The sequence below is a fragment of the Yamadazyma tenuis genome, chromosome 5, assembly GCF_029203305.1.
Source record: "Yamadazyma tenuis chromosome 5, complete sequence".
In the NCBI taxonomy this organism is placed as follows: domain Eukaryota; kingdom Fungi; phylum Ascomycota; class Pichiomycetes; order Serinales; family Debaryomycetaceae; genus Yamadazyma; species Yamadazyma tenuis.
The window spans coordinates 509557-522478 of record NC_089465.1 but is presented as its reverse complement, the minus strand read 5'-3'; the positions used below and the strand labels follow the sequence as shown (position 1 = coordinate 522478).

The 12922-nt window shown below is 43.9% G+C and overlaps 6 protein-coding genes across 6 annotated transcripts; 5 read left to right on the top strand and 1 right to left on the bottom strand. All coding sequences in view use genetic code 12, as the record gives it.

The window, feature by feature from the left end:
• Positions 1-32: 32 nt before the first annotated feature.
• Positions 33-956, top strand: BMT2 (25S rRNA (adenine2142-N1)-methyltransferase; the record flags this gene model as incomplete). The annotated part of the gene is made up of 1 exon (XM_006686252.2): positions 33-956. The coding sequence occupies one exon, from the start codon at positions 33-35 to the stop codon at positions 954-956; it is 924 nt and encodes a 307-aa protein (XP_006686315.1).
• A 182-nt stretch (positions 957-1138) lies between these two features.
• On the bottom strand, positions 1139-5122 carry PSN45_003917 (uncharacterized protein; the record flags this gene model as incomplete). The annotated part of the gene is made up of 4 exons (XM_066158183.1): positions 1139-2771; positions 2824-2844; positions 2894-2908; positions 3183-5122. The coding sequence occupies 4 exons, from the start codon at positions 5120-5122 to the stop codon at positions 1139-1141; spliced, it is 3609 nt and encodes a 1202-aa protein (XP_066014280.1).
• Positions 5123-5396: 274 nt separating this feature from the next.
• Positions 5397-7043, top strand: PSN45_003916 (amidase; the record flags this gene model as incomplete). Its single annotated transcript, XM_006686255.1, has 1 exon — positions 5397-7043. The coding sequence occupies one exon, from the start codon at positions 5397-5399 to the stop codon at positions 7041-7043; it is 1647 nt and encodes a 548-aa protein (XP_006686318.1).
• Positions 7044-8014: 971 nt separating this feature from the next.
• Positions 8015-9667, top strand: HXT5 (hexose transporter hxt5; the record flags this gene model as incomplete). Its single annotated transcript, XM_006686258.1, has 1 exon — positions 8015-9667. One exon carries the CDS (start codon positions 8015-8017, stop codon positions 9665-9667), a length of 1653 nt encoding a protein of 550 aa, XP_006686321.1.
• An 86-nt stretch (positions 9668-9753) lies between these two features.
• PSN45_003914 (uncharacterized protein) lies at positions 9754-10488 on the top strand (the record flags this gene model as incomplete). Its single annotated transcript, XM_006686259.2, has 1 exon — positions 9754-10488. One exon carries the CDS (start codon positions 9754-9756, stop codon positions 10486-10488), a length of 735 nt encoding a protein of 244 aa, XP_006686322.1.
• An 830-nt stretch (positions 10489-11318) lies between these two features.
• On the top strand, positions 11319-12904 carry PSN45_003913 (mitochondrial 37S ribosomal protein mS33; the record flags this gene model as incomplete). Its single annotated transcript, XM_006686261.2, has 2 exons — positions 11319-12349; positions 12592-12904. The coding sequence occupies 2 exons, from the start codon at positions 11319-11321 to the stop codon at positions 12902-12904; spliced, it is 1344 nt and encodes a 447-aa protein (XP_006686324.2).
• Positions 12905-12922: the final 18 nt, after the last annotated feature.

The following is a 12922-nucleotide window of genomic DNA, read 5'->3' as shown; positions in this document are numbered from 1 at the left end:
TGATCGCGCCAAAGTAACCTCGCTCCTCCTCGATGGGACTCTTGAAGAGAAACAGAAGTATCACGCAAAAGCAGTTTGCGCCAAAATCATTGAAACCACAACATACACGGAAGCTCATACGACGGTTTCATGTACTCTTGAAAAACAAAGCGATTATCCTCCAGAAACTTGCATGGGATGATAATTACGAGTCGGTTCTAAAAGGAAACCACAAACAAGTATATGACAATGGCACGAAAACGGTTCATTCGGAGATGTTCAAGCTCGAGCATATGAACAAATCAGAGTTAGTTCGAACTCTAGGGCAAATAGATGGCGAGATTCACAAAAGTGGCGGTTTGGAAGTATATCAAATAGCGTCGCAGCAAGGACAAAGTAACAAAAGAGGAAGTGATTCGTCTAAAAAGTTGGTGGAGTGGCTCAAGCTGGCATATGAGCTACAACCACATTGGAAGGCGCTAGAAATCGGTTGCTTGAGTCCAGATAACTTGATTTCCACTAGTAAATTATTTGAATCCGTTGTCCGCATCGATCTCAATAGCCAGCACCATTTGATATTGCAACAAGATTTTATGGAACGGCCGCTTCCTGCCAACCACGGGGAGAAGTTCAACTTGGTATCCTGCTCTTTAGTGTTGAACTTCGTGCCAACGCCTAAGGAACGGGGTGATATGCTTCGTCGTATTACCAAGTTCTTGGTTGATCCGGGTGAAAACATCTTATCAGCGTTATTTTTGGTAATTCCATTGCCGTGTGTGTCAAACTCAAGATACTTGGACTACCACAAAGTCAAGGAGATTATGGAGGTGCTTGGGCTCAAGGAACGGTTTTATCATGAGTCGAACAAATTGGCTTACTGGCTTTTTGACTGGAGCGGAAAGACCTCTGCCACATCGGTGAAGAAGATTGAGCTACATAGAGGGGGGAGCAGAAATAACTTTGCTGTGGTGCTATAGAGAAATATTCCAATTTTGCTGATGAGTTGAAGAGTAGTGCATTGTATTTAACTTTGTGCACATCTAGCACTGTTTGTAAATCAAAACACTTTTCTTCCAATCTTCTGTATTTTATTACGAAATTATACAAGTCCAAGTACCCACTCCATACACCTCTTTGCTCAGAAACATATCTGGCTGATTCACGAATAACTGATCCAATCAAGAGTTTGCATCCAAAATGCCTCCAATCCCATCTCATCCTGAAACTCCTGCGGTGTTGGTGATGACACCAGTACTGCACTCATGATCTTATCGAGGTAAGTTTTACGGTCATCGGTGTCCTTTTTCGTCAATACCTCATGTAAAGATTCAAGTCCATCACGAGCCATAATCTTGGGAGATCCAATATAGTAGCCATACGAACCATTCAAAAAGCTTCGAGTAACTTGCAATGCATTCCATATCCGACGGGCCAACACATCGGAGATACTGGCAAGACTACTGACGGTGTAAAATAATAATACCGTGGATGTGCTCTCAAGATAGCTGCTGATGAACAATACTGGCTGCAACATGCGAACTTTCTTGTTCAACTTGATGATAAAGTCCGACAACTCAATCGCCACCTCCACACAAGTATCAGCACCAGCCTTGATCTTGTCCCTGATAGACTGAGACACGTCGGCACTAGTGTTGGTAAGATACACACTGAATATGAGAAAGGGCCTGAAGATGATAAGCTTGATGTACAAATAGTAGATTCTGATCCAAAACCACTCTCTGATACGCTCAATCTTCACAAACTCTACCCCATCCTCAATTTTTGCCTGTGTGATCTGCGTATCACTGCTGGCGAAGTAGGCATTATCGATTTCACTGGAAAAGTATTCCACTTTGCTCAAAATCGTCAAAAGATCGTTCTTCGAGCTGTACAACTCCATGTTGATTTTAGTAAGCGAGGTAGCAAACTGCACTCGGAGCTTCATATGCTCCGACGTAGTGATGAACGAGTTGGTCTCTCCATATCCAGAATAGGTGAAGTCTTCTTTTTTCACTTCGGGTGCGGTGACGCTTTCACCCAAACTGCTGGGTCTTCCCACACAAAAACTCCAGTAGTGCTCGAACTGCCAGATGGATACCCATACTCTCTGACGATGGGCATAGTCTGGCGAACGGGTCACCACGCTGTTTTTGTGGAGTCCTATTGCCAACAGTATTCGCACTGCTATACCGGAGTAGACATAAGACAATGCCGTATCTCCCAAAGCACATGCACACAAGCTCATCAAAAACACCACTCGAACGGCTTCAAAGGAAGTCTGGGACGAGATCCCAGGCACCGCGTGAAGGGCCAAGTTGAAGAATCCTCTGGCCAATGGAAAAACATCGGCATTGCTCTCATCAACGTCAAAGTAAGAAGTGGATGCTCCGAGAGCCAAAACCAAGTAGAGCAATGCACGGTCATTAGGGGTGCTGGAAGGCGATTTCCAGGTGTGTGAAGCTAAGTTGAACAATTGGGGTGCTTCGAATATAGGACATGTCACTGACCATGTTTCGAGGAATGCAACTAGGAGTCTATTCATGGTGTCGGTGCTGATTTCGTCTACTGAAAAGTCTGTATTGGACTGATCGAGTACGCTGGGACCCATCCCAAACCGGTCAAGCCCTTTGTTCTCATCGTCGTTGGAATTGTCGAGTTGTTGTAAAACACGATTTAGCTGGTTGACAAACGAATAGTTACTGGCGGGACCAAAATACTCGGGTGCATCATTCTGGCCCCTTACTGACAAATAGTCCGGGATTTCAAGCTGTTCTTTGCTGTCGGATTGGGGTCTAGAGGGTGGTGTTAGTAGGGTAGTGATGTTTGGTTTGTTGATCGACATACGTAGAAATAGAACTTGCGGCACTAAAATGCGATCTAATGACACAGACGTCACCATATTTAGCACACTCACTGCATACGACCTTTCCTGAACATTTACGCTTGCGCTGTCGGCAGTTTTCACAGGCACGCAACACCCGTGTCCGTCTCTTCTTGAGTTGTTCCATGCTTATCGGGCCAAAAATGGTTGCAGAAATCGCGACCTTCAACTCCGTGGACCAGGGCTCGCGACTGGGCCGGCCGGACCTGCTTATCGTTTTCTGTCATTTACTAAAACTCTCTCATTTATTAAAAATATAAACATTTATTTCTTAGCTGAATACACAACCTCCACCACAGAGTCGGGGGCCTCCGAAAGGGACCCGCCCTGAGAAAGATCCTCTACCTCCGATTTCTCCTCTACCATATGGTCCATTCCTAACATAAGTCTGACCAATTTTGCAATCGAGAATCTTCCCTGCCACAATGGGTAGACGATGATGTATGCAGCAGCTACCACAAGCCATATCAACATAACAATCATAAGACCTACAAACGAACTCTTGCTGAAATCCTTCTTAATTCCGTATAACGAAACACAAAGAACAATGTAGATTCCGAAGAAGAGGAAGATGTTGATCAATATTGTCAAGAAAGACTGCCTGTTCAAAAGCTTGTCAATGCTCTCGGTGACAATCAACGCTTCCTTCCCCTCTTTATCGACATCATCACCCACTGTCATCTCACTGTTCAATTTGCTCATGTCAAAGGGTTCTTTGTCAAGTTTAATGAAAGAGATAACTGGAATGTAGATAGCAGCACTCATCAACGCAGAGATGTTTCCAATGAAAGTTGCGGTTGATCCATTGAGAGTGTCCTTGTCGATGATTCCGTTCGAATAGCAATAAGTTCCTGCAATCCAGGCGGCAATCCCAGTTAACGTTGCAAGCGGACATCCGATAACCAACGATAACTTGGTCATTTTGGGCCAAAATAAGGTGTATGTTACCGCACTGACTGAGGGAGTCAAGATGATTCCCAAGAAACTAATCAACCATCCCACGGTGACACCAATGTAGTTAAAGACCGTGGCCAATACGGCTGTGAACAACCCAAATCCACACACAGTCATATGAGCCATCCGAACTAACTGCTTTCCAGAAGCATTAGGATTGATGTATGTTCTGTAGATGTCGTAAGTGGATACGGAGGAAAACGCAATAAGCTCAGCAGAAGTCGACGACGTCACTGACATAAACAACGTTACAAGTCCGGCCGCCGCACCACTTTTACCCCAAAGAGAAGTCATCGCGTAGATCACTGGCAACCCCGAATTGACCTCTTCTTGTGTTAAGGCATTGGGATAAGTCACCGACTTGGGATTAGTAAGTAAAGCCCTGGTAGCTAAACCCCCGGACAGCCCAAGGGCAAAAGGAATGATGTACCAGCAAAGTCCGCCCATTAAGTATCCTTCAAACACACTGGAAGAGTCTGCGGCAATGGCTCTCTGAGAGTACCCTGGGTCTCCAAAGACAGAACTAAGAGCTCCAATGGCCACAGACCAAGCAAGTAAGATCATCGACTTATCGTGGAATGAAAGGTAACTTTGGCCGGTCTCCAGCGGGAAAACCGCCTGTACTTCCTGTAAAAGATCGTACATCTTTCCTGGAGATCCAATGAGCGGAGATGAGCAGTAGATGGTGTAACAGGTTGCAAGTAAAACCCCGAAAATAATAACCGTGTGGATCCAATCGGACACAAATGTAGCTTTCAAACCTCCCAATGCCGTGTATGCCACAACATTCATGGGTAACAAGAAACTAGCTGCTACCACATGCATTCCGGTAGTGGCCGCAAAACCTTGCGAACCACCTAAAAGCATACAAGCAGCACTGATAACGTTATTAGAAATGCAGTACACCAAAAAGCACCAATGTCCAGCTTTTCCAAACCGGATGTAGAAGCATTCCGATACTGTGTGGGCTGAAGGAGCTTTTTTCTTAAGCTGAATTGCCAAAAACAAAAAGAGGGTAATCTGAAAGGTTCCTCCAATTCCGTATAAAAACCCACCACTAATACCATGGCTATAAGACCAGGCTCCTGAACTAAGAAGCGTTGCAGGCCAAGTCCATGCTGACACTGTACTGGAAGCAATTAAACCTGATTTGACACTTCTGGAAGCGGTTGAAAACCGTTCAGAGTTCTGGGTTTGTCCCAAGTATTTCGAGAGAACTCGAGTAATAAAGCCCATCAAAAGAGCAAACGCTGCACCCAATCCGACTGCAAATCCATACCCGTAGGCTTGAGTAAGAACTGGTTCCATATTTGGTTTATTTCTGTAAATAATGAGAGTTTGCACATTATATATAATTGGAATGATTTACATTTACAACGGTGATCGTCGCACCTAATCTTATCTTTCTTATCCGAGACTTTTGTTCCGCACTCCGCATTCCGCTATCCCTTAACTTGGGTTTTTAACTAGTCCCATAGATCCGCACTCCGCACTCCGCAATCCCTACTCCGCCAGGCGATAGGGAGTTGGTTGATAGATAAAAGATAAGACCCCCCCAAATAATCATGTCTGCCCACTATCAATGACTGCCAAACTGTGGAAAGATATTGCTCTTCAAAAGCAAACTGCTCGCAATAGCTGTATTCCTGCCAAATGGGTTAACGGTTCTCTCAAGCAGGATATGGAAACGGCAGGATATACAAACACCAGAGAGTATTTGGACTCAATTCTTGATCCTGAAGAAACGAGCATCGTCAACTTGACAATGGTGTCTCTCATCAGTAAAATTAGTCTGGGAGAACTCTCTAGTGTTCAGGTAGCAGAAGCCTACTGCCATAGAGCCATGTTGGTCCACCAGATCTTAAACTGTTGCAGCGAAATCTTTGTTGACAAGGCATTGGAAAAAGCCCAAGAGCTTGATGAGTATTACAAGAAGTATGGGAAGGTAGTTGGCCCGTTGCATGGGGTTCCAATTTCGCTTAAGGACCAATTTGACATTCCAGGATTAGATTCTCTGTTGGGGTATGTTTCCTTAACAGGGAAGCCAAAGACTGAGATAAGCTTATTAGCAGGATTTTTGGAGAAAGCAGGTGCCGTTTTCTATGTCAAGACTACAGTTCCCATGGCTATGATGGCTCCCGAGACTGTCTCCAACGTTAACGGGTACACCTTTAACTCGCTCAACAATAAATTGACTTGCGGAGGATCTTCTGGAGGAGAGGGAGCTCTCATTGCGGCCGGTGGTTCCCCCATGGGATTTGGAACTGACCTCGGAGGTAGTATTCGGATTCCAGCCTCTTTCCAAGGCCTTTATGCCTTGAAACCTTCTACAAATAGGTTTTCATACTTGAGGATTTCCAATTCTTACAGCGGCCAAGGAGCTATTCCTTCGGTAGTTGGACCTATGGCCAGATCTTTACAAGATATTGAGTATATTGCCAAGCTTGTTCTTAACGGGGGTCTTTGGGAAACCGATCCTAAAGTGTTGCCAATTCCGTTCAGAGAAATTGAAATGTCAAAACTCGTGATCGGCATCTGGAAGTTCGACGGGAAAATCTTGCCCCATCCACCACTTTTACGGGCATTGCATGAAACTTCAGCAGCCTTAAAGGCCCACGGACATGAAGTCGTGGAGATAGATTTCCCGAGCTTGCAGATTATAGAGGTTGCAGACCGGGTTTACAAAGCTGATGAAGGACGTGAAGTTTTCGAAGAATGTAAAGTTTCAGGTGAACCTATAGTTCCAGCTGTGAAACCACTTATAACCAGCACTCCTGGTCACCAACCATTGAGTGTTAACGAATGGTGGGATGTAGATAACCAACTGTACGTGTGCAAACAGCAGTTCCTCAAGTTTTGGAGCGAAACTGCCGGATTAACGAATTCCGGCAGACCAATCGACGCGATTATATGCCCGGTTTGGCCATCTGGAGCATTCTTGCCTGGAGGTCCAGCCGCTATGAATTATTCATGTCCATTCAACCTCCTTGAATCTCCATGTGCTGTTTTACCTGTGGCAACTGCCTCAAAGACTCTTGACCCTGTCAATACTGGATATGTGCCATTTGATGAAACTGACATGCTCATCCAGAAGGCATACGACCCGGAGTTGCAAGATGGGTTACCTGTTTGCTTACAAGTCGTAGGCAAAAAACTTGATGACGAGAAAGTCCTTGCTATCGCTTCGGTCGTTAAATCTTGTTTGGTGGCAGACAGGGGTAGATTTTAGTTAAATACACGGTAGTCTATATTGTTTTTCCGTGTACCAATACAACCGAGTTTCATTTTTACTTCCGCTCTAGTTTGCATATTACATATGGCAAGGCTTGTAACGTGGTATGGGCAGCAACTACGAACAGGCCGTAAGTTCCGCTGGCCCCCACAGAAATAATGGTGATTTAAAACCCTGTATTAATTCTTATTGTAGGTTCAACTATAACTTACAAGGAGGAAGCACATCGTACGTTCCCAATAACATCAGGTTTACTATGGAAAAAAAACAGGTGATGGGTGCACACGGAAAAACCGTGCACGGAGACACCATCCGGAATAAAAATACAGACCTGCATGAATCCGTTATGATTACCAGCATATTTTCTTTTTCGACGGAAAAACAATTCTCCGCCAAATTAAGGACTATCATTCTTTAACTTTTTGTGCAGAAACTTTGGGGATTTCTCCGCCACTACATACAATGGACGTTGGAGAAATATATGGGATCGGGGAACTCCCATCCCTTCCGCGTAGACTTATCTGTTATATATATATATATATATATATATATACACGCCGTAAACCATGGCCTTAATGCCGATGCAAAAAGGATCAGCATATAGTTTTAGCCTGACGCCGATGATCAGGGTCACCGGAAAAACTATCTGCTAAAGTGGTCTTTGTTAGAAATATCTGGTGAAAAAAATCTCCTCATTGTAGAATTTATTCCCATGGGGAACTGTGTAAAAGCGCTGATTTTTCTGGAGAACCAATGAGAAAAACTGCTGGTCTTGAGCCCTCCGCATATTTGGGAAAATCTCGGAGAAACTGTAATGATGCGTTGTGTGACTTTTTTTTTTCTGTTTATCCGAAAGAGCTGGGCAGCAAATCGCAGAATAACATTTTTTTAATATAAAAGACTGCTAAACTCCATCTACTTTTTTTAATATCATTGTCATACTTTGATAACTAATTTAAGTTTATAATATGTCTGACTCAAGTCCAGTTCCAAGTGGAACTCAAACTCCTGTCGACAACACATCAGTTGTCGAACATAAATTCGAAAAGGAAGAACAGTTGCAAGAAGAAAGACCAACTTTAGAAGACCAAGACAAGTCTTTTAAGGATTACCTTTCGATTTCTTTCTTCTGCTTATTGGTTGCTTTCGGTGGTTTTGTTTTCGGTTTCGATACCGGTACCATTTCTGGTTTCGTGAATATGACCGATTTCAAGCAAAGATTCGGTCAGTTGAGTGGTTCAGGTGAATACTACTTGTCAAACGTCAGAACCGGGTTGATTGTTTCTATTTTCAACGTCGGTTGCGCTATCGGAGGTATTTTCCTCTCCAAATCTGCTGACATGTATGGAAGAAGAATCGGTTTAATGTTTGCTATGGCCATTTACGTGGTTGGTATTATTATTCAAATCTCATCTACTACAAAATGGTACCAATACTTCATCGGAAGATTGGTCACTGGTTTGGCCGTCGGTACTGTTTCTGTGGTATCCCCTATGATGATTTCGGAAACTTCCCCAAAGAAGGTCAGAGGTACTTTGGTGTGCTGTTTCCAATTGTTTATCACCTTGGGTATCTTCTTAGGTTACTGTACCAACTACGGTACTAAGACTTATACCGACTCTAGGCAATGGAGAATCCCATTGGGATTGTGTTTTGCCTGGGCCATCTTCATGGTTGTCGGTATGGTTTCTATGCCTGAATCTCCAAGATACTTGGTTGAAAAGGACAGAATAGAAGATGCCATGAAATCTATTTCTAGAGCCAACAAGGTTTCTGTGGACGATCCAGCGGTGCACGCCGAAATCGAGTTGATTCAAGCCGGTGTCAACAGAGAAAAGTTGGCTGGTAACGCTTCGTGGAAGGAATTGATCACTGGTCAACCAAAGATCTTTCAAAGAGTCATAATGGGTGTTATGTTACAATCCTTACAACAATTGACCGGTAACAACTACTTTTTCTACTATGGTACCACCATTTTCAAATCGGTTGGGTTGACGGATTCTTTCCAAACCTCTATCGTTTTGGGTGTGGTCAACTTTGCTTCCACCTTTGTTGGTATTTACGCCATTGAAAGATTCGGTAGAAGAACCTGTTTGTTGGTTGGTTCCGTGAGTATGTTCATCTGTTTCATCATCTATGCGGTGTTAGGTTCTGTTCATTTGTACATCGGTGGATATGGGGGTGAGACCAGAACTTCCACTGGTAACGCTATGATTTTCATTACTTGTTTGTTCATCTTCTTCTTTGCATCCACCTGGGCCGGTGGTGTCTACTGTATTGTTTCTGAAAGTTACCCATTAAGAATCAGATCTAAGGGTATGGCTGTTGCTACTGCTGCCAACTGGATGTGGGGTTTCTTGATTTCATTCTTCACTCCTTTTATCACCGCAAAGATCCACTTCTACTACGGTTTTGTGTTTAGCGGCTGTCTTTTGTTCTCCTTCTTTTACGTGTACTTCTTTGTCAGTGAAACTAAGGGTTTAACATTGGAAGAAGTTGACGAATTGTACAGACAAAACATCGCCCCATGGAAGTCTGGTTCCTGGGTTCCTCCCACCAACGCCGAAAAAATGGCATATGCCAGCGGATTCGAAAGATCCGAACATGACACTGAAGCTTAATGCTTAACGATTTAAATATGCAAATAGACAATATAGAACTCATTTCAAAAGCGCGCGCGGAGTATAACTTTTCTTTCTATTTAGCGATGAATGATTCTACTGCTAATATGAGTGCATTCCATACCCCGTTGAAGCGGCTACCTGACCGACCCATCAACTTGGAGTTGGAGTCGAAGCTTCAAAGGGAGCCCCCGTGTAAGGCAGTGCCTGAAGTCTCCCCTCAAGAAGAGTTAAAACCGTTGAATGAGATTGCAATCCAGCTCTCCAAAACAAAACTAACAAACAAACAAAATGACTTGTTTAGTCGGTCATCTTCTAAAAAGTCCGTATACTACAAGCCTCCGTCATCATCAAACATCGATAACCAGTTCGGTATCAAGAGCTTTCTTCCTCCTATTATCAAAAGGAATTATCCTCTTATGGCCACACCTACACCAGAACAACAAGATCTTGATACTGAACAGACATCTATACCTACGGGCGAGTGGGAAAACCCCGTGATACAACAAGCTTTGGGCCGTCAGGTGAATCGGGCGGTTGAGATCAAGCGTATATCAACAGGAGTGGTGGTAATACTATGGATCCAGTTGGTCAAGAAGGTTGTGTCAGTCAATATCCTTCATTATCCGGTTAGTGTGATCGTTTTGGCTCAGGTGTTGGTGATTTTGCGATGTGTTTACCGGTTGTTCAAATTGAAGGACCAGTGTGTGGACTTGCCGTTGAATAATAAACAGAGAGTATTGCTCGGTCTTGACACTCTTGATGAGGATGTTGATGTCAAGGTGGAAAAAGCCCGGTACAGCCAGTTCGGATTCACGTAAGGAAAAGGAGATAAAGGAACAAGAGGGAAAGGAATACTGTTGATCCAAGAATTGAATTGTGGTTAATAGGCTCTTTTTACCCACAAAAACTCGATCACAGCGTAAACTTGAAGCCCTACTCACCCGGTCTGATGGTCTAAGGCGATATATCACCTTGGTTTCATTGGTGTGTGAGTAGTCTGTGAGATTCTAATGATAGCCTAGCATAGCATATACTAATGTACACATTTTTACTTTAAACCACAAGGAAATATTGAGTCTAAAAATTGTATCAGTAAGCAAATTTTGCTTTACGAATTTGCTTACTGATTATGATCATTTTACTGCTTGGTTAATATTTAACCTAGGAGTTGGTTAAAAAGTGTTTGTACTAGTGGGCAAAAATACAACGATTTTCTTTTCATTAGCAGCTACGAAAAATCATGCACATATTTCGAGAAAAGGGGTTTGTGGTAGAGACTACTACAATGACAAATTGGCTACAGAAATAATTCTCATCTTGACGTTTGCAGTTTGGCTCAGTATGGTGGTACTGAAGAAATTGTTGACTATGAAGTGCATAACTATTAGTTTTGGCGTGGGAACCACAAAAAGCCAATAGCCTGAAGAGTGATAGCCTGAAGAGTGATTGTCTGAAGAGTGATTGTCTGAAGAGTGATTGTCTGAAGAGTGATAGGGGTCCCATTAACAAAAGCTATTGAAAGCTACTGAGTACCGGCCGAGCGTTCTTCCATATTTTCGCACCCAGCTATTGCATCTTCATGTGCATCCGCACTATTGTGGGGCACATGACATAAATACCTCCATTCTCCCCCATACAAAAAAACCAAATGCCTCAGAGACAGACCCTGGAATACATCGAGGACCTCGAAGAGGCTTTCCGTATCGTCAAGGTGGACGAAGAAACTTACGTGGGTGCCCACCCGTTGCGGCTCCCCATTGGTGCTGCCAGAGGTGTTTATGGAGGTAACACCATTGCACAGGCCCTTTTAGTGGGAATCACCAGCTCACCCGCCGACTTCACGCCGCTCGCCTTTCACTCGTACTTCATTGGTCCCGGGAAGGCGTCGACGCCCATGACCTTCAAAGTCCTCAAAATCAATGATGACGGAGATATTATCAACAGATCCATTCACGCCATTCAGGACGGAGAAATCAAATTCACGGCGCTTGTGACTTGTATCCGCAAAGGCGCTGCGGTCGACGACACATTCGACTTCCAGAAACACCCACAACCATCCCATCACCAATACCGCGATCCTGGTGCTCTCCACACGCTTCGGCACACTGACTACATTCGAAACGCATATACCGACGAGTTTGTGGACCCGACATTGGTACCAGAGGAGAAGGCGTTAAGCCCAGCTGACAGGTGGATCAATATCTGGAGCGGGATCCACCAGCACAACAACCAGTTCAAAGATCCAAGATTTGGGCTTGTGGGAATTGGCGGTGTGAGCGACAGCGCGTTTCTCACCACCTTAGCGCGGGTGTTGCACGCGCCCTGGAACCCTACCGAGACGAAAGCGTTCCAGGAGGTGGACTTGGACAAGGATGCAAAATTATTGATGAACATATCTTTGAACATGTTGCATATTTTCCACTATAACGCTATGTCTTTGGATCATCATATTTATTTTCACACGCAAGACTCGAGCGACTTTGATATTTGCAACGACTGGCTCACGTTTAATTATCAGGCCCGCAGGGTGTCGAATAATCGGACTTTGGTGAGAGGGTATTTTTATAACAAAAGCGGGAAAAAGCTCGCGACGGTGGCCCAGGAGGGCTTGACATTGGCGTTCAAGGGGTTTGACACCATTCCCGAAGAAACCACAAATTACAAGGACTTTCAGGTGAAGTTATAGATTACTCGCACCCAATATTTGCAGCTTAAAATTTCAGTAGGACAAATAATAGTATATTACACCCTAAACCCTGTTTGTTTGTTTACAACTCTGGATTGTCTTTATTCTTACTACTTACGGCTCTAACCACAGGCCAGTAGCACCGGTACCCTTATTTGAGCATTTCTCTTGTACAACTATGGCCTTCGCACGACCTCCTTTAAATATTCGCATTTTCCAATATTTTTTCTCCAAGCATGTCTGTTGTGTTGAAGAAGTTGCCAACCAAAGAAAGACTTCTTCAGGCAAAGAAGTTGTCTGCCGAAATCTTCGGTGAGATATGGAACCCCCAAAGTGTCAGAAATGGGGCAAAAATATTAAGAGCCCCCTTGAAGGGCCCTGAAGTCGTCAAGTACTACGGAACTAACGACTCGATGCCAACCTTCAAAGATTTCAAAGAATGGTTCCCCGAATTGAAGTTGGTTGACCCAAGAGAAGAGATTCGTATGAACATGGTTATAAGCAGAAAGAAGAGAAATAAGGGTGCCCCAAAGAAGAAGTCCAGTTGATAATAATCTTGTACATAT